The 21,266-nt window shown below is 40.9% G+C and overlaps 4 protein-coding genes across 4 annotated transcripts; 2 read left to right on the top strand and 2 right to left on the bottom strand.

The window, feature by feature from the left end:
* Nucleotides 1-187: 187 nt before the first annotated feature.
* On the bottom strand, nucleotides 188-904 carry EAF01_011703 (uncharacterized protein; the record flags this gene model as incomplete). Its single annotated transcript, XM_038919961.1, has 2 exons — nucleotides 745-904; nucleotides 188-642 (listed from the first exon to the last, which is right to left on the bottom strand). The coding sequence occupies exons 1-2, from the start codon at nucleotides 839-841 to the stop codon at nucleotides 188-190; spliced, it is 552 nt and encodes a 183-aa protein (XP_038764491.1). The 5' UTR covers nucleotides 842-904.
* Nucleotides 905-2,030: 1,126 nt separating this feature from the next.
* EAF01_011702 (uncharacterized protein) lies at nucleotides 2,031-3,254 on the bottom strand (the record flags this gene model as incomplete). The annotated part of the gene is made up of 1 exon (XM_038919960.1): nucleotides 2,031-3,254. One exon carries the CDS (start codon nucleotides 3,252-3,254, stop codon nucleotides 2,031-2,033), a length of 1,224 nt encoding a protein of 407 aa, XP_038764490.1.
* A 3,425-nt stretch (nucleotides 3,255-6,679) lies between these two features.
* EAF01_011701 (uncharacterized protein) lies at nucleotides 6,680-8,685 on the top strand (the record flags this gene model as incomplete). The annotated part of the gene is made up of 3 exons (XM_038919959.1): nucleotides 6,680-7,038; nucleotides 7,092-7,623; nucleotides 7,678-8,685. 3 exons carry the CDS (start codon nucleotides 6,680-6,682, stop codon nucleotides 8,683-8,685), a joined length of 1,899 nt encoding a protein of 632 aa, XP_038764489.1.
* Nucleotides 8,686-17,767: 9,082 nt separating this feature from the next.
* On the top strand, nucleotides 17,768-20,831 carry EAF01_011700 (uncharacterized protein; the record flags this gene model as incomplete). The annotated part of the gene is made up of 3 exons (XM_038919958.1): nucleotides 17,768-17,896; nucleotides 18,035-20,615; nucleotides 20,680-20,831. The coding sequence occupies 3 exons, from the start codon at nucleotides 17,768-17,770 to the stop codon at nucleotides 20,829-20,831; spliced, it is 2,862 nt and encodes a 953-aa protein (XP_038764488.1).
* Between the last annotated feature and the right edge of the window lie 435 nt (nucleotides 20,832-21,266).

Genomic DNA, 21,266 nt, shown 5'->3' with positions numbered 1-21,266 from the left:
ATTATTAGAAAGTGCTCGCCAGGTATAGCATAAAATCAATATGATATCCGAATTCCTCATTCATTCCACTCCGTCTGCATTGTTCGACCTCTTGATCCTTTTCACACTTTGATCCTCCATGCCTTTATCCTCCTCACACCTTGCCCCTATTCATACTCTTCACTCCTTCATCCCCTCATCTCCCCTCTCAACAACAATGTGAAATCTCAAACGCTGGCGGTACCGCACCCTTTTCATTCCTCATCGCAAGTAAATGATAATAAATCGTCATACTATCCTCAGGACTGTCATGAAGCAAGCTACGCCACTCGCTCTTAAACATAATATACAACGCCGGCCCGAAACCATTAAATTTGCGTGCCGTTTCATAGGCGATGATAGTACCACGTTCACATTTCTGAAGAACCATCAAGAATATCCAAAGACGACATGCTGATCGAGGCCAAGTCCATTGAGGGACGCTTCCAGTTGTGATTTCGTCTCCGCCGGGAAAATCGCGAAGTTCGGCTTCGAGATAGCCTGCTAGTCGAGATTTCGCATATGGAGGTGGGAAAGCAGATTCCGAGTGTTTACCGGGTACCTCTGATTCTGAGGATGATGTGGATGCCATTTCAAATCGATTGTGAGGTTCTTCACCTATGTCTGAACACCTCAACGTCAGTAATTGGACGGAAAATAAATGAAAACAAAAGTTATTTCTTGCCTTTCATCATCATGATCCCAGAGTTTGTCGAGTATACATACTTTCCAGTCTTTCTTCTCCAGGTCTCAAATTCTCCGCTGTTGCCTCCTCTCTTGCCTCACTCTTTATTCCCTCAAAGGTCGTTGGAAAATGTGACATTCAGGGATTTTGCAGTTCGAAATGGTAAAGTGGCAGAAGTGAATTGAAGTTGCAATCGAGGTTGAGGTTGAGAAGGTTTAAATACCTATCAACACAGACCTCTCCGAAAAACCAGGAGACATGCAGCTGTGAATTACTGTTAAAGTAACAGTAGGTGCTGATAGTTCACATTCTGGAAAAGTACCCAGGTACACAATCAGGGTCTCAGAAACCCCGTGCGGACGTCATTCAGAACTTAAAACTTTGAGAGAAGTTTGAGAACTTTAAGCTTTACGAGAAGTTTGGAAAGAATCTCGATTCTCCACACACCCTGGCCATCTAGCCTTTCTACCGCACTTTGAACTCGGCCCTAGCCCCCTGTGATCTTCAGTGTTATGAATGATTTGATATGTTAATTGAAAATAACGAAAGTAGAACCGACAAACGAAATCTTCTACAATAGTATCCAAAACCTTCAGATCATATCACTTCCCTTCAAAAACCACCCTGCATGCTTCATCTCCCCTCTCCTCTCGCCAAGAAAGGAGGGAAGAGGATAGACGGGATGGGGAATCGATAAGAATCGAAAGCCCCATCTCGAGGGTTAGGGGAAGATGAGAGGGGAAGGAAGGAAAGAAGGAAAGAGGAGAAGTCAGGAGAGGAATGGAATGGGGTTTGAGGAGAGGATATGGAGGAGAGCTGTGATGAAGTAACAGCGGGGTTGTTTTATACATCTGTCCCTTTACTTTTCAAATGATCTAATGAACTATGATGGTTTGGCGAGGAACACCAGTCTTCTTTAGAAAAATGAGATACTAGTGGCATCTGTCGAATCCTATATCTAACCCATCTTCGATCCGAAAGTCAGTGACTTCACCACCCATAAGTCTCAAAGTAATAATGAGGTTTGAAAGATATTGGAAGAAAAAGCTGTCATATTTGACTTCATGTGCACTTGCAAGGCCAAATATTGAATTCTCTACTGGTTGTTGGTGGTTGGATGTGCATGCTTGAGGTGATATCGAAATAATTTCCAAACCTGCCCAGATCTAGTTCTCTGATCAATTCTCTCTAATTTTCATCTACCCGAATGTATATATGTATACAAGAAAACACGTCTCTATAACAAAACCACGGTATCTATGCATCCCATTTCGAATTTCCACACTCCGTCTATCGCTTTTCAAAATCCTTAGAAATCTCCCAATCATCACAAAATTCTCACAACCTTCAATTCCCCCTCTCCACCATCAACCTCCACCCAACCACCTCCTTCAATCCTCTTTTTCCACTTATTACTCTCATCTCTCGCCGTCACAATTGTCATTCTCAGCACTACACCTTCACCTTGGCTACTCTCATGTTCCTTTTCCAATTGTTGCTCTTCCATTTTTGTGCTTGTCCAGCGACCAAAAGCCCAGTTGAGTATGTACTTTGCAGGTTTTGGTGTGAGATCAGAAGTAGAATTTGATGAGGATGAGGATGCAGAGATGTCGGATTCGGGAGGCGAGAGTGAAGAATCAGAAGGTGGAATGGGAGAACTTGAGGATAAAACTGCTTTGATGCGGTATACTTCATCTTTAGGTGCTTTGGTGAGGAGTTTGTTGAGAGAAGCGAGAGATATTGTTGAGGAGGGAGAAGATGATGTGAGGGTAATAGATAGGACTTCGACTTCAGATTGATGGTCGTGAGAATGTTCGTGTTTGTGATCACCGTTCTTATGATCATGACTGTGACCATTTTCCTTTCCATCAACGTCATCAACCAACCCCCTCGCCAATCCACCGTCAACTCCGCACACAACATCTACCCCAACTGACCCCTTATCACTCTTGACCCAAGCAACCTGAACCTCCAAATCCCCTAACCTGTCCAGGCATTCGTCAAACCTTCTCTCACTCACCCCCTCCCACTTATTAAAAACCACCAAGTCCGTATATTTTGCCTGTAGTCTCGCCGTATAACTCGTATCTTCGTACCCCTTCCAATTCTCCACATCAATCACCGAAATCACACCATCCAACACATAAGCCCCCTTTGTTTCCCTCGCAATCCTATTAACTTCCATAGCCAACGTAGCAGGGAAAGCCGACCCAGATGTTTCAATTATGATTCTATCCAAACTTCCCTTCTCTTCCTCCCCAGTTGATTCATTGACTTTGACTGGTAAACTTTCCTGCAGTTCCTGAAGCGCCGAAGATAGAGAACCGACGAGGTTACAACATATACATCCGTTGAGCATTTCCCGCACAGAAGTTATAGAAGATGAAGATGCAAGTTGGGAATCGACAGCCAAATCTCCGAACTCGTTTTTGAGAAGAGCGAGACGGTAGGAAGGGTTAAGGGCGTGTAGTTGTGGGAGGAGGTTGAGAATTAAAGTTGTTTTTCCTGAACCGAGGAAGCCGGTAAGAATGGTTATAGGGATTGGCGACATGATGAGAGGATTTTGGGTCGTGTTGAAAGGGTTGTAGTGAGATTCGTGGTGTTTTGGAGTGGCAGTGATGAGGAGATGGTAATAATTGGAACACTGACGGAGGGGTAGTGGAGGGGGGCACTTGGGAAAAAGAAATTCTCTTATCGGTTGACCTTATCGCTTCACCCATAACCTTATTGGTGTATCCACCAGATCAGTCATTTTCAAGGGACAAGCTCGAGCTTTAACCTTAAAGCATTCAATTTGGTAAAAGATATATTTGATGAAATGCAGGTACCTCATAGCAACAGTTTAACCCTTCATTGCTGCTGGTTCAGAACACTGGAACTAAAATTGCTATCTCTCATCAATTGGCAGAAACAGTTGAAAGTTCAATTGATCCCTCTCCTAACCATAACTCCCCACTCGTTGCCGTCTCTCTTTCTCCCTCGGCCAATGCTTCACGAGGTGCGAGCGTATCACACTATATTCCAGTGATTTGGGACAAGAAACGTACTCAAGTGCCGTCACATGTACTCTATCTGGGCGTCTGACAAATTCTACCATGATTGGACCTGAAAGTCTCGGAGAATGTTTCGAATAGAGCGCGGGACGGGAGTCCTACGGCTTCTTACCACGAAACCACGATGGCGGAGATGAGCTCAAGTTGTTGGCATTCGCCACGAATTCATGTTATGATCCGTGAAAATTCGATCGGGGAACACAACATTGATTGATTGCATGTTTCCTTTTGTTGTTTTTGGCTTGGCAGTTGGTTGAGACTGTGCCTTCAAGGTTATCAGGTGAGAATCATGGGATGAGGAGAGATTCTTGACAGCGTAGGTATCTAGCTGCATGAGAAGGGTTTTGAGCAAAGAGTTTATGGAGTAAGCCTTACAAGTCCAGAAAGGTCTGAGCGATTTATTCGTCGATCTCCCCGTGAAGTAATTTCCACATGTCCACTTAGGTACAGATCATAGCATCAAAATTCGTTTAGCATCTTATCTTTTTCTCCGAAGTAGGACGGGACGTGCAACCATCTTTGCGCTGATGTCTATTTTCTTCAACTCACCGCAGACGCGTGTGCGTGAGGATGTAACATGGCACCACGGCACGACACTGCATTATGCAGGAGAACGATTGAGGTACAAGTCGAGAGCATGGTTCAAAAACCAATGGAGAGAACATAATGGTATCATATTGAGAATCAAATCCTTGCTTGTGCCACTGAGTTGTTGACGCTGATGTTATCATCGAGCTCTTCCTGAGTCCGTAGGAATATGAATCAATCGAATAGTCGAGAGTAAGCGGCTGACAAAAGAAAGATTACTGCCGCCCTTTTTACATCATGATCCCAAGTTTACGTGTTGCAATGAGGGGCTAAATCAGATAGTGTCCTTGCCGCCGATTATTGTAACGCTTCACGGACATTTGTTTGGAGCTGTTCTTTGGTCATGTCGAAGCTCAACACTGCACGCAATCAATGCTACCCACGCATCCCTCGATAAGATATTGGAAAAGCCTATCGTCGATTGAAGGTTGTCCTATGTGAACTGCCGTGTTTTCGAACTTGATGTGCTTGTATTATTCACATGTGTATCCCAATCATGGAAACATCAGCCACATTCAATCACCCCCAGAAACGAAAGGATCAAAGAAGCTCATTTGATTTCGGCCATAACCCAGCCAAGGCATGAAACCATGGAACCATCCTTTTCATGATTTCATCGAGGCTGATGAACAAGAAAATGAATAAAGAGATGGTTATAATCTTATCGTATACTCCTGAGGTCACGCTGAAAGGATTAAAGGTTATTCATAGGATTGTAATCTTACCAGGGAAGCTTTAAAGTGACTGATTGATCAATTGATGAATACAAGATCTGATTATTCCAGGAATGGACAGGGAGCGCCAAATGCCCATGAGATGTATTTCTTTTTTTGGTGGTTCATCCGAATTTTGATGGATTGTTTTGCATCAGATATGCGGACCTTGTTCTTATCGGAAGGTCATGTCTATGTCTTAATTAGGGTCGTAAATCGAAGAGGATTCAAGAGAAGATACTGATCTAAAATTGTAATTGCCATAGTTAATTATCACGACAATTTTCTAGTCTGATAGACATAGACATAGACCACGAAAATATGAATAATCTCCTGATTTCAATATCAACGAGATTCCCCTCCACAGAGTCGGACAATTGAAATGATTTTCATGACGTGCAGTATGACCTAGTTACTCTATTCCATTTAATGAATGTCTATATTGTAACTTACTTATTATATGGTTGGTGTGAGGTAGATTACATATTACGAAACTTCAAAAGCTTAAGAGTAGATCATTTTATCCACTAGATTTTCATGAGGTTATTAAATTAAAGACGCCCTTAGGGGGAAAAGAACGGAAAAAAAACCATCTACCCCCAGAAGAGAAGGTTTGATTGGTGAGTGTTTTTACGGTGTTTGTATGTATGGCAACTAATGAATCCAGATTTGATGACTGGGTTTGCCGTTTCAAAACAGTAAACTAAACGCCAAGTAGCCGAGTTAGTTAAGAATGGACATGGCTTTTTGGTCAATGAGGTCTAGAAATGACTGGGATATTTCAAAGGGATCTGTATCTGATGCCTCTGCAAACTGTTTGCCCCTTCTTGAGATCTTTCCACTCAGATAGCCCCCCAATGGCAAGATCCATGTAATCGGATGGCAATCCAGACGTCAAGAACTAAAGACCAACCGATTTCTCATGCCCGATGATTCGAGCACCCCTAACACTACAATATGGCTTGCTACCTCAATGGCTATTCACTTGGAGCACATTTCCGCCCGGATCTCTTTTCATTCTCATACTCCCTACCCCTACCAAACGTTTCATTTACTGACCTGTCATGTTGGAATATTTCACTTTGATTCTCTAATTCTTGGGTAGGTTAAGGTTAGCGAATAGGAATCATACTTGGGGAAAATAGAACCGTGTCACTCTATCTAGTTTCCCCTGCATCCTAATCTTCCTCCTTCATACATGTACTAGCGTATATTCATATGGTTTCCCGCCTTGGGGTGGGTAACACTGCAGTTTTGTAAGAGACTACAGGTCAGAGTCATAAAATATAAGATTCCATACTTTTCTGTATTATGGTTCTTTTCCTCACCCTCTTTTGAAGTTCCTCCTCAACACACTTTCGTACTTTGGTACACCACATTCATTTGCTCATTCTCTGCGTGCTATTCATTCCTTCATTTGCTACTCTGTTGATACAGAATCTTCTATTCCATCCAAACATCAATTGAGGCCAGTCACTCTTGGGTTTTTCGTTCACTTTTCAACAGCCCTTCAGCTTTCAAAACAGTCACTTTACAGATATCAGCACCATCAGACTGGAATACATTTCAAAGTACATATTCTACAATCAACCTCCTCATTTACACTCACTCACTCCATCATTATGCTTTTCTCAACATTGGCCCTCGTCGGCACATTCGCCGCTTCGTCCACTGCATACTCTGCAACTGCAAGAACTTTCGCTGTCAACCATTTCTATGGAACAGAACCTCTTCTTACCGCCCGTATAGATCCAATTGTCAACCCAGGAATCGTTGGAACACACGTGCATACGATCCAAGGAGGAAGTGCTTTTGGTATGACCATGGGGGATACCACTGCTTTACATGATTCTAACTGCACTTCCTCCCTTGTCAAGAATGATAAGAGCAATTATTGGACCCCTTCCTTGTATTTTGTGGATCCAAACGATCCCACCAATATTACATCCGTACCTATGTTCTACATGAACGTTTACTACTTGTAAGTGACGGATTTTATGCATTTTGATAATAGTCATACTGATATCTTCAAAGCTTCGAGCCCACTACCGACAAGATCACCGCTTTCCAACCAGGACATCGAATGCTAGTTGGAAATGCAGCTCTTCGTACTCCTCCAGCAGGAGGTGGAGCATCCATTGTCGATTATTCTCTCGGAACACCCCAACCCATCCAAGTCACCTGCCCACGTTCTAATTACGATACTCCATCTTACCCCGCCAACTCCGACGGATTACACGGAGTAGGAATTCAGGACCCGCAAAACAAGGGAGCAGGTGTTGGATTTCCAGATCAAGATTGTAATGGATATGCTTCGCCAATGCGTCTCGATGCTCACTTTCCTTCTTGCTATAATCCTGCTGCTGGACTGACTGATTATAAGACAAATATGGATTGGCCTACAAAGGGAAATTGTCCTGAGGGTTGGATTCACACTCCTCATATTTTCTATGAGGTTTATTACAACACTCCTCTTTTTGCAAGTCAATGGACCCCGGGTCAAGGAAAACAACCTTTCGTTCTTGCGAATGGAGATCCAACTGGTTATGGATTCCATGCTGACTTTGTAAGTTGACATTTTCTCAAGCAGAATGTATCTGATATACTAACACATTCATAGATCTCGGGCTGGGATGTAGAAACTCTCCAACAAATAATCGATAACTGCGATGCAGGTGATAGCGGTATGGATAAATGCCCAGGTCTCATCGGTGGCCTCAATGATCCAACCACATCCTGCACTATCAAATCACCAATCGATGAAATTGTTACCGGTACTATGTCTGTGCTGCCAGGTAGTAATCCTATTGGAAAATGGGGCTCTGCTGCTGCCAGCGTCGCTTCTTCTGTCGTCGCATCTGCTACCTCTGGTATCGCTTCTCAAGCTTCTTCAGCTGTTTCTTCGGTTGTATCTGGTACTTCTTCCGTTGCTGCTTCGGTATCAAATGTTGCATCATCTGTACTAGGAGTTGCTACATCAGCAGCAAGTATTTCCATTCCAAGTATTTCTTTACCCCTCTACCAGACCCCATCTTCAACTCCAGCCTCATCCCAACAATCTCAATCCCACACCCGCAGTGGCGCTTCCACAAAAGTCGCAGCAGCATCTCCAGCCGCTAGCGAAGTCGTATCTTCCAGCGTCATCACATCCGGAGGTCAAGTCTTCACATCCGTTCTCACCGTCCACGCATCTACACTCATCTACAAAACCGTCTCCGTCACCGCAGGTCAAGTTCTTCCCACCGGTTCCATCGTCTCTTCTAGCACCCCGGCTGCTGTTTCCGGATACACATATTCTGGTTGTTACGCAGACCAAGAAACAAATCGTGCGCTTTCTGGCGTTACATTTGCCGATGTGGGTAAAGGTGCTGTTTCTAACTCAGCATGTGTGGCATTCTGTGAGGGAAAAGGATATAGTGTTGCGGGAACAGAATATGGGGGACAGTGCTTCTGTGGAAACAGTTTACCGAGTCAGAAAGTCGATTCGAGTGAGTGTACCATGGCGTGTGAGGGGAACAAAAATGAAGTTTGTGGGGGTTCGCTGGCGTTGAGTGTTTTTGAGAAGAGTGCCGCGAGTAAGGAGAAGAGAAGATCGAGACATTTGCATAGACATGTGCAGAGGAATTAGAGGGGTTGGTGTCTAGCGGGTTATCTCTGTTGCAGGGCACTGGTGACTCGGTATGGTATGGGTGTTAAGGTGGATGGTGTGAGGGAACATACAACATACAAACATAACTTTCTTTCTTGCTAGGCGAGCCCTTTTATTTATTTATTTATTCATTCATTCGTTCATTCTTTCTTTCTTGAACAAACTTTTAAGGGATACCTACGGGAAGCAATTTGATTTGAATTGATAGGGTAGAAATTCTTTTTTGAAAAAATATCTCGAATGATCAAGACTTCTTAACTCATGACATGGTTTTTGATGGATTCTATGTTAGCTATAAGATTGAGATTGAGATTGAGATATGTAATAATTATAAAATTTATATTTGATAATCTTTGATTGTATTGTATGTATCATTTGGTATCATTTTGGTTTGTAATGTGATGGGATATGATTTCTTGTCTTGTCTTGTCTTGTCTTGTATGTATCCTTTGTGTTCTGATGCTTTGGTGCTTGGGGACTATCGGAATGAGATAGTAAAGGTTGTGAGGGTTGTGAGGGTTGTGAGGGGGGGAGGGGAGTTTAGGTGTGGGATTTGTTTTTTGAGTAGATTGGGTGGTTATAGAGTGGGTTGTGTGGTGATGTGATTGGTTGGGGTAAAGGTAGGGTGTAAGTTTGATGGTGATGTGAGTTGGGATATTGATGTGAGTTTGATAGTGATGTGAGTTGGGATATCGATATAGATTGGATTGTTAGATGTATTGAGATGTTATTATGGATTTGGGTAATTATAAAGAATCTGGATAAAGATGTGAGTTAGGATGTTGATATAGATTCGATTGTAAGATGTATTGAGATGTTATTTTGAGTTTGAATGATGTAGGTTAGGATAATGATGTGAGTTTGAATGATGATGTAGATTGGCAATAGGATATGGAGATCAAGTGGAATATTGGGAAGTATTAGAATAATGATATAGGTTGATTAAATCATCAATAGGAATGAAGAGACTGAAATGAATTTGAATAATGATATGAATCAGAACAATCACAGGGTTTGAAAGGGAGAGGCATGAACTGCAAAGAGTTCCCCTTTATATCCACTAATAAGAAACTTTCAAGTCTTCCCCCTTTCTAAACTCTCCTCCCACTCCCCTCCCCTGCTACTTCAATTCCAACAACCAATTAATCAAACAACTGAACACTTACTACATTACAAGAACCCCCTCTACATAAATAAACTCACTATACCATACCACACCACACCACACCACACAACTAATCACATCCCATCCCAATACACAGATCTACTCCTCTCCTCCTCTCCTCAATAACAATATAATCACCATCACCATCCCCATCGCCAACCTAGCACTCAGCCTCAATAACATAAAACCCACTCCCCTTCTACATCCTACCTTACACCACCTCACTCCGCAAGGAATCTGCATCACTACTAGGATTTAACAATCCGCTCGACTCGGCTCGGCTGTGTGGTGTGGTGTGATCCACAGTGCAGTGTGCAAATTCAAAATAACCCACGTTAAGTTGAATCTTGGTAGTCGAAGTTCAAAGCTCGAAGTAAGAATTCGGAGTATCAGTTTGATTTCGTAGATCTTCGGAATAATGGGTAAAATTGTATGGAATTCGGTTGCTGAATTGAGGAGCTGCATCGATATCGGTATCTACATCTACATCTTGTTTGTGAGACCTGGCACTTGTGGATCGATGATGAGTCTGAGGTTGAGGTTGAGGTCGAGATTGAGTACGAGTATGAGTTTGAATATCTTGATGGCATTGTGGTGGTGGGGAGTAGTTGAGCTATGCGATTTACTCGTTATTTTGGATTCTATCAGATTTGTGACGTGTGATTTTGTTTTGGAGAATGTTGTGGGTGTGAGTGGTGGGAGTGGTGAGATTGGTGTTGAGTTGTTTACTATTGTTGACTGATCAGTCATTGAGCTTCTTTGGAGAATGTTAGGAATTAGAAGAGATATATGGAGGAAGATTGAGGAGATGAACTCCCACCTGAAATCATAAATATCTACTCTAGAATCAATCATTTACCGAGAATATCGAAGCGAGGAAAGAGTGCATCATACAACTTGAACTACCTACATAATGCCATCTACTGTGTATAGGACAATAAGTCCTCCACAGGTTCAACCGGAACAGATGTGCGAGCGAGATTGGGAGGAAAGAAGAAAGAGAAAGGTGTAAGTTAATGTGTATTTTGGGGATAGTTCAGAGTTGTATGGATATGCTACGTGATGGGCAAAATGGATTAGGAGAATGGTTTTGAAGGACTGGGGAGATGAGGTATAATTGAATGCTGTGTTCTAATTTTTTGCTGGAATTTATGTGCATGTCATATCACATCGTATCGCTTAGCTTGATAGTTTTAAGACATAGGAAACGAGTCGATATGGCGTGCACATATAGCCCAAGATATACTTTTAACTTAATTGCAACATAATACACAACAGTACATCAACCAAGAAATACATCAAGAAATGGTCTTGAGCTCAGTGTTTCAGTACCCGCGCAAGTATACAGTGATCCCTTCATCCCTTCATTCATGTGTTCATTCATTCATACAGCCACAACTTCTAACTTGATCTCGAACGCCCTCTCAGATTTTATTCCAGCATAGTCACAAGTCATGAATATAAATACCCCTCAAGATGAAACCCAAGCCATCAATTAGAGATATCGAATTTTGCAGGAGTTAGTTCATATATATCAATTTGATGGTTTGTTGGTTAGAAATGCAGCGTTTGTGGAATGTATACCAAGTATGAAACTCATAACATCGACATTGATCATTACTGATTACAAATATAATTCATCCCTCATCAAAAAAATTGCCATTGCTGTGTATACTCCCTAGGAGACAGAGTTATGGTCTCTACGAACGGGGTGATGGTATCGGAGATATATCAAAATGCTGGAACAAAAGATATCTATATCCTTTACCTCTACCTCAAACTCCATATTCATATACTTCACTCTATCTATCTATCACTTACTACTTTCTATTTATTTATCATTGCCTCCACCTATCTTTCCTACCTACTCAATCTCTATCCCTATCACCTCCCATCCACCCATCCCCTCCTCCCACTACAAAAAGCATACACTTTAAATTCCCCTTTAACTTCAAATCAAATATACAGAGCTTCCAAGTCCCAAGTGCCAACTCCCAACTCCCAATTTGCAAGCTCAACATATACCTAATTTACCTATCTCTTGATCTCAGTATCTCCCTCGAGATATTCAGATCCTGCATATCATCGAAATTCGAAAGAGTTGAATGATACTCTCATCGAGTGAGTGCGTGATATATAAGATTACAGTTCAATTCAATTTGATTCAATTTCATAATAAGTATCCACTGAAGTCAATAGCTAGCGATATATTTCAAGTGTATGAATATTTACTCACCCCCCTACCCACCTACCTATCTAGGTATGCATATAAAGTATCTACCTTTCCCTCCCTTCCCAGTACTTACTATATCTAAGAAGAGATATATACAAAACAAAACAAATCACAACAAATCACAACAAATTACAACACAACACAATACAACACAAAAAACAACAAACACCCAAACTATCACTCAATATCAATCAAGAGCTCAAGGATATCAAAAACAACGAAGACAACGAATATCAAGTCGCCCTGGGTAAAAAACATTTTACTATACTTCATATAAAAGTTAATTCCTCCACCCTCTGCCCTCTAGATTCTAGATTTTAGATTCTAGATACCCACTCAAATGCTCAAATATTAATATTAATATTAATGCTATAAATACATCTCAATCGAAATTAATATAATAAGCAGAAAGAAAGAAAGCACGACCGAAATGAATGAATAAATAGGGATGAAATGACATGGATAACCGTCAGCGCGCAGCACATGCACATAGTAAGATCTTATATAAAGAATCTCTACACCGGACCTGAATTAGTGAGTTATATACATATAAATGCACACGCATACCCAAACTCACACTAACAGTCAGTAATCGCAATGGATACCAAACCCTCTCCTCTACTCTACTGTACTCTATTCTACTCTGTACACAGCACGAAATTCACTCAAATGCACTAGATAGAAAGATAGACGAGCCGTGCGGAAAAATCCAAATCCAAATCCAAATCCAAATCCAAGTACCTGTCACAGAGGTGAGAAGATTACAGGTTATATGTGGTGACAAAAATTGAAAAATTGAAAAATTGAGCATATCAAAAAAATCGCCACAACCAGAAAAGTTACTTTACTCCCAACCCCAAAGAATATCTTCCTTCTCTTTTCCCCCTCAGCTCTCCATACACTCACAACCCCTCTCTCCTATCCCAAACAAAACAAGACTCTAGCACCATATCCCCTCCTCATAGCTTCAACAAGACTCCTGCGCCGCCGCCACAATTGTCGTAAACCTCTCCACCATGGCCTCAGCATCATCATCCCATACTCTTATCACACCACATTCCCTCTATATATCCAAATCCCATCTCCAAATCCAAATCCAAATCCAAATCCAAATCCAAATCCAAATCCAAATCCAAATCCAAATCCAAATCCAAACCCAAATCTATCCAACCAACCAACCAACCAACCAACAAACACACTCAACAATTTAATTTTCTCTCTCTCTGCCCCCCCCCCCCCCCAAAAACATAACCTCAGCATCATCTCGATATATTCCAAATCTATACATAATATTCCGCCTGGAGAAAAAGAAACAAATGGTAAATACTTATATAAATACACATATACACATATACACACACACACACACACACACATACATACAAATCAAACCTTCTCCAAAATCTATCTACCAAATCTCAACACATCAACACATATTCTACCAAATCCTCACAATATACGAATTACAAATCGTGACATCTGCAATTCGAAAGGGGATTTTGGAAGCCAATCAAAAGTGTGAAGAATATTTGTTCTTCACTCACCTGGAAGGTGTTGGAGGGTAAAGGGATTTGACGGTTATTAGATAGATGAATTGAAAGAATGAAAGAATGAAAAAATGGGAGGTGAGAAATGGGGAATTAGTTATTGATTTTGATATCGATACATACGAATCTATATACCACCATTTGATAACTTACGGCGAAATGATTTCGAAGTGAGCATTACTCATTTCTTCCATAATCCTAAAAAGGAAATCCTTCTCATCTAACCACCCCAAAACCATCCAAGAAAATAAATGTATTCATAAATAAAACCATACCAACCCGAAATAGACTCGGAAATCAAGAATCTCATGACACTGCGAGTGATATACACAATACCTTTGATCTCATTTACAACCTTGGACTTGTGATAGATACCCTTCCTACGCTGCTGTAGGATCCGCCGCTGTCTCCATTACCATGTCCCTACAATTTCTGCCCTTACTCTAGGATGTTACTGATATCTTGAGTGATAATGTAAACAGTAATGGATAGTGAATATGCCGCATAGCTGGCGCACGGTGTAATTGAGAAATCATAAAGAACACCAAAGCAGGCTCCAGACGTAGAATTAAGGAAACTTATTGCACAAATTTGGGCATAAATGCAATATTATGGAATGGGGTTATTGATAATAATGAGCCAAGAGATATTGCGATTGCAGAAGGCAAAGTGTTGATGCACCCACAAGGGCCATTACCGTGTCGTGTGTCTACAAGTAATTCAACGGTTAGCAAGTATTTGTTCGAAGAAGATTTATAACATTATTGAGATGTTCTTGTTGTTTATAGATGAATTTTGCTTTCATTTTGATTTGCTTGTAATATCGGGTTACGGGCTGGGGTATGTACTGATACAAACAATAACTCCAACGGAATATATGTGATATCACTCTCAGTTTGGGGCTTGAGTATGTATGGTGGAATGCGATAGATTCAGAATAAAGCAGTATGATAGCTATGCAGGTGAAATAATGTTGCCTGAAGATGAACTTTTCCTCCCAGACAGATATTACTTGGATATGATCTCGAACAAGTGAATAAATACTCTTACTAAGCTCGAGTATTATTATTGCGAAGACAAAAGGAGTCAGAGGCATATCACAAGAAAGATTCTTTCCGACACATTGCCCGCTTTGCTGGTCACACTAATTTCCAATCGAACTTTAAGGCAATAGTCTCAATGTTCATACATGTGTACGGGAATGTAGGCTGAAAGTTATGAATGTAGGTTGAAGTCAAATAAATGCAAGATGTTTGTTAACCCGATAAGCTCGCCCTATACTTGAATGACACGCAATTGAAATGCTATATTTCTCACAAGGACTCAACTTGATAAGCCAATGTCAATGTCAATTGACTAGATATACTTTATATCGGATTGTAACTTGTTGAGAAAAATAAAAATGTCGGTCAATATCAGCATTGAAGTCTTTCATTCGATATATGAATATGCAATACCCATACGAGTACATAGGTAGGTTATCAAATGTGCAGATATCCTAGAAGTAAAACAATCGAATCGAACTGTTTACCCTTCATGCCCAGCTGTACCCTTAAGCCTCGATGATCGCGTGTGTGCGCGGGATTGGAAACACTCGCTTCTTTTGATTCATGTGGTTTAATTTGAGGGGTAAGATGCATGTATGATACATATCATAATCGTCGAGATCTTTTGAAACAAATCAAATCAAATGAAAAGGAAGATTCCGAGAAAATGTAAGAAAGATTGGCCAGCACAACCCATCCTTGCTTTCATGGTAATGATTTGAAGCATGCCATCATCAATAAAGCAAGAGTTTACTTGATCGTCTCAAGGCTCAGGTCTGATGATGTTATTGGATACTTGAGTGTTTCCAAGTTTTTCATCGATCCATAATGCACTAGGTAAGGAAGGTACTTTTTGTAGAGGTGTAAAAAGTGTATGCATGCAGCGATATGTACCCCATGCCAGGGATTCCTTTGGGTCTTTGTTTGGTATTGTTGCAACGTTGGGTTGTCATCTTTTGAACATCTGTAGAGAATGAATGAATCTTCAAGTTGTGAAGATGGAGTATTCCAAATATTGGGAAACCTTTCTGCATATCAGCAGCTTACACTGCCTAGGTAGGGAAGACGTGATTTTGAATTTGAATTCATTTTGATGTTGGTTTATGTTGTGTTGTGTTGTGTTGTGTTGCGTTGATGAGTTTAAATGATCAGGTGATTGATGAAATGAAAATGAAAATGAAAATGATTGACCACCGAGCCACCCTCAGCCACCGAGACCACCACCACCTGGGCAATCCATCCAATCTATGGAGTTGAGCGATATCGGCGATATGGTTATCGGTGAATGTTAAATGGTACTCCGACTTTGTAAGTACATAACAATGGAGAAAAGTATACCGGTACTCACTCCTATACGAAGTACTCCATACGAAATACTCCATACCCTTTTTTGATTATGCGACGATCAAAGGCAACCTTGGAATGGCGTTCTGTGGGGAACCTTAATGCTTGAAAGGGAATGGGATGTGGTTGGTTGCTTGGCTGTGGCTCTTCTTTTCCCTTTCACAGGGAGATGTTTATTTAAGGGTCCAACCAACCAGGGTGAAAAGGGAAAAGGACGAACTCATGTGATCAATGTTGCATGAATGAAGGAGATGTGATGGGGCGATGGCAAGGGATGGGGGCGATGAAGATGAGATAGATCATACTCTGAACTTGTTGAGAATGATTTCAGTGAGAGATGGACAGTGAGAAGTGAAAAGGGATTGATAGATGTTGATGTAAAGAAGAAAGTATTAACATTTTTGTATGTATATATGTATATCTGTACCGGTATGAAGATCGAGGCATAGCATGAAACTTTACCCTCGTCCTCGCCTTCTCTCGTGATTAGAATTGAATGGCGTCTTCTATAGCATTCATGTAAAATACCATGGCTGATGACTTTGGAATGCTTCATTAAATCTGACGTATGTAGGAAGTATCGACGAGTACAGAGTATGTATGTATTATTAGTACTAGGTACTCATAGGATCAATAAACTTCTTTCTTCTCCTCCTTTTTTCTTACCAGACCTCACTACCAGACATCACTCAAAACTGCCTCATTCCAAGTGAAGTGAGAGTCCACGGGTATTAGCGTCATACGTTCAATCCAAAATGGTATAGCGCCCATAGATAATGAATGATAATCAACGATAAGACCTCTCGGATTTTGATATCACGAGTACGACTGACTGACCTCTGACTGACTGACTGACTGACTGATGTGAAGTCCTTTTTGAATGACAACAAGAAAAGAAAAGAAAAGAAGAATAAAAGACTCATCAGATTATAAATCTTTCTTCTCTCTCTTTTTATCTCTTACCTCTCTCTACTTACAAATCATTAGAAACTATTCTTCCTATTCACCTTACCTAAACTTCCTTCTACTATACAAGGTACCTACTAGGTATTCATTCATTCACACTCAATACGCCATTCCTACTCATCCTCACACAATCATCAATATCAGATATCGTCAACTCTACCTCGACATACAAATTCATTATCAAAATTACTTGATAACATTTTCTCAATCCACCCTCCTACTCTCAATCGTCATACTTCCACAGTAAACGGCTTTTATCGAATCATTAACTTGAACTCGGTAGATTATCTAGCAGATTATCTAGCAGATTATCTACAAACAGCCTTTCGTTATCCAGAACCTCGACAATAACCAGCCAACCGGGTTCCAATTATCTCTCTCCGCCATCAATATCGTACAACACACGAGCCGCATATACCTTTCTACCTTTTACCGTTTGTCTTTCTGCCGTATACCTTAAAAAGACCTTGTCCATTTCCTGAAAGACTTGCCAATAACTACCGAGAACGCGCATATCAGCAAGCTCAACTTCGATACTGTTACCTAACATATTTCATCGTCGTACAACCTCCTCATTTTAAACCTTTCACATAAATACAACTTCAATCACTTCTTCATCTTATCAAAGCGACAATAAGTGTGTCGATGCAGACGGTTATTTCATCAAGGATATTGCCTCTTTCGAGTTGTTGAGTCGAGGGGAGGATCTTTCAAAAAACTGAGAAGGATATTATACCTTTCTGGATGAACAATCGCAATCATGGCTTCAACAACTACTTCGACTTCATCCTTGCCTTCAAGGCGACAAAAGACTGGTGTGGGATCTTTTACTATCAATGAGCAGATTGGTAAAGGGAGCTTTGCCACGGTTTATCGGGGTACACATATGGTATGTAATTGAGTAGATGGCTGCCTTGTCATCTTATCTACTGTTTATAATGATTTTGGAGAGCTTTCAGGATTCAGATCTTTACAATTTCTATCGCATATTCTCTAATACCTCTAATGCTAACGCGTCTCCTCGTAGCCCAGTGGAAATCTCGTGGCGATAAAGTCTGTAAACCTATCCAGACTTAATAAGAAACTCAAAGATAACCTATATGTCGAAATCGAAATATTAAAAAGCCTTTACCATCCTCATATCGTTGCCCTGATTGATTGCAGAGAATCTGCCTCGCATATACATCTGATGATGGAATATTGTGAATTGGGGGACTTATCATATTTTATAAAGAAGAGGGATAGACTAGCCGATAATCCTACGCTTTATGACATGGTTAAGAAATATCCTATGCCAGTCGAAGGTGGACTCAACCAAGTTGTAGTTCGTCACTTTTTCAAACAATTGTCAAGTGCTATGGAATTCTTAAGGGAACGGGACTTCGTACATAGGGACGTCAAACCACAAAATCTACTTTTGATCCCATCACCGGAATGGATAGCAAAGAGAGCGAAAGGTGGACCCGAAGCTATGAAAGCGAGCAAAGAATCCGTTGTGGCCATGGTTGGAATCAACTCATTGCCGATGCTTAAATTGGCAGATTTTGGATTTGCGCGATCACTACCCTCTACTTCGCTTGCAGAGACATTGTGCGGCTCACCCCTTTACATGGCTCCCGAAATTCTACGTTACGAGAAGTATGATGCACGAGCTGATCTCTGGTCCATTGGAACGGTACTTTATGAAATGATGACAGGAAGACCTCCCTTCAAAGCAATAAATCATGTTCAATTATTACAAAAAATTGAGAAAAATCAAGATGAAATTAGATTCCCTAGTAGGGGTATCTATAGCAGAGACTTGAAGGATATTGTGCGACGCCTCCTCAAAAAGAAACCGGAAGATCGAATAACCTTTCCAGAATACTTTGCTCACCCAGTTGTGACCGAACCAATTCCTGGCCTGGTTGGGGATGATCGACCAAAAGAAAAATCTCCGGAACCTTCAATTGTTCGTCAGCCATCTTTGAGAGATCGTCATCGTGAAAGTCCAACTGTCAAGCATATTGATACCGCCTTTGAATCATTGATTACCAGAGATATTGGGGAGCAATCTCCAAGAACTCCGAATATAGATTCCAATCAACATTTTGGGACATCAGGTCATAACTCTGGTCGTCCAGCGTCGAGAGATCGCCCTCCTCCAATTTCTGCTGCAACTGCTCCAAATGTGGATACCTTACCACGACAAAGAGACCGCAAGGATCTCACGGAACCAAATTATGCACCCATTGTAAGAACCGGGTCCAGGAAACAACGTTACGATGAGCAAGCGAATTTGCAAACCAAAACCGAGATTCAAGCGAGTAATTCCATAACTGAAGCCGAGCAAGATGTTCGTGATGCTAGAGAATATGTTCTAGTTGAGAAGAAAGCTGTTGAAGTAAATGCTTTTGCTGATGAGATGGCTGCAAATCCAAGACTTGGACGTGCTAATTCAACGCCTAAACAATTACCTAGAAGACATACATCAATGGGAGAACCAAATTCGACAACAGGAGCTGTAGCTGTCCCACCTTCACGTACAGTTCAAAAAGCATCAGGAAGAGCCCAACCAGATACATCATCCGCAAGAAACTCATATGGTTCTTATGGTAAAACTGGTAGTAGTCCATCAACTGCTTCAGCTATAGCTAAAGCACTTCAAGGCGCAAGTGTGAGAGTATTTGGAGTTTCTTGGTCTCCAACTCTCATTGGAAAAGGTCCATCCCCACAACAATTATACAATCCTTATCCCACTTATCCTACACCTAATGCTGGATTGATTGGAGATGGTCGACCCATTGATGAGGATCAAAGAGTTGTCAATATTATTGAGGATTCCGCTACTCGAAGTGATGTTGTTTATGGATTTGCTGAAGTCAAATATCGACAACTTATTCCTTTAGCACCTTCTATGAACCATGGACTAGGAGGTCCAAACCCTGAAAGAATGGGTGATGCTATGGATGAAGATGATGGTCTTACTGTGGAAGCTATTGTCAATTTATCCGAAGAAGCACTTGTATTATATGTCAAGTCATTATCACTTCTTTCAAAATCGATGGATATTGCAGGAGCTTGGTGGTCACGAAAGCAACGTGGTGGAATCATTAGTGGTGGTCATACTCCAGGAAGTGATTCATCTTCAGCAGCTCAAGCAGGAAACCGTATTAACGGTGCAGTTCAATGGGTCCGAACTCGATTCAATGAAGTCTTGGAGAAAGCAGAACTTGTTCGACTTAAATTGGTCGAGGCTCAAAAAAGACTTCCTGAAGATCATCCAGGGCACCCAAACAATCGTTCATCAGCTTCAAAATTGGTTGGTGGATCTTCTTCAACCACTGATGGTGTTGTATTGAGCTCTGGTATAACTGCCGAAAAATTGATGTATGATCGTGCTCTAGAAATGAGTCGTACAGCAGCTATCAATGAATTGGCAAATGAAGATCTTGCTGGTTGTGAAATTTCATATACAACTGCCATTAGAATGCTTGAAGCAGTTCTCGAAAATGATGAAGAACTTATTCCTCGAAAGAGATCATCAAGTTTACGGGAAGACAAGGAGAAATCTGAAGGGGGAGAAGTTAATGGTATCAATTTTGGTGATAGAAAGGATGTCTTGAAAGGTAACTATAATTTTTGGGTTTATGAAAGCTTACATTTGTAAATGAAATGCTAACTCTAAATTAGTACTTCAAATGATTCGTACTCGTCTTCAAGTCCTCAAGAAGAAGATGGCAGCTATTGCTAAGCATCAATCAATGCCACCTCCATCATCATCTCCACGTCGAAGTTATAGTGGAGGAACTACTCCTACCATCAATAATACTCCACCAAAATAAATTATACACAGACAAGCAAGAAAGCTGGTCTTTCGATTAGTCAAATGCATTTATGATAACATGGACCTAAACGCAAATGCATAGTTCGGGCGTCATTCGAGTTTAACCACTTTTCATCCATTTTCTCATTCATTTTAGGCTGAATTTTTTGTATGAGTTTTTAGAAATCTTTGGAATTTCTTTGTTTTTATGTGGATTTGGTTGTTCTTTCCTTTTTTTTTTTTTTTTTTTTTTTTTTTTTTTTTTTTTTGGATTGGAGTAGTTTGGCTTTGTGCTTCATATTGGGTTTTCATTTGAAAGCAGGTACATACGACATTCACCTCGTCTCACAACCTACTGATGATTATGATGGAGTGTTGGAATGGTTAAGATTGGCGTTATTTTACTTCATACTAGTATCGTTTTTCAATTATTGAGAGTTTGTGAATACACAAA

The sequence above is a fragment of the Botrytis porri genome, assembly GCF_014898465.1.
Source record: "Botrytis porri strain MUCL 3234 chromosome Unknown BPOR_024, whole genome shotgun sequence".
Lineage (NCBI taxonomy): Eukaryota > Fungi > Ascomycota > Leotiomycetes > Helotiales > Sclerotiniaceae > Botrytis > Botrytis porri.
Note: the sequence above shows the minus strand (reverse complement) of the source record. Positions and strands in the feature narration are given on the sequence as shown.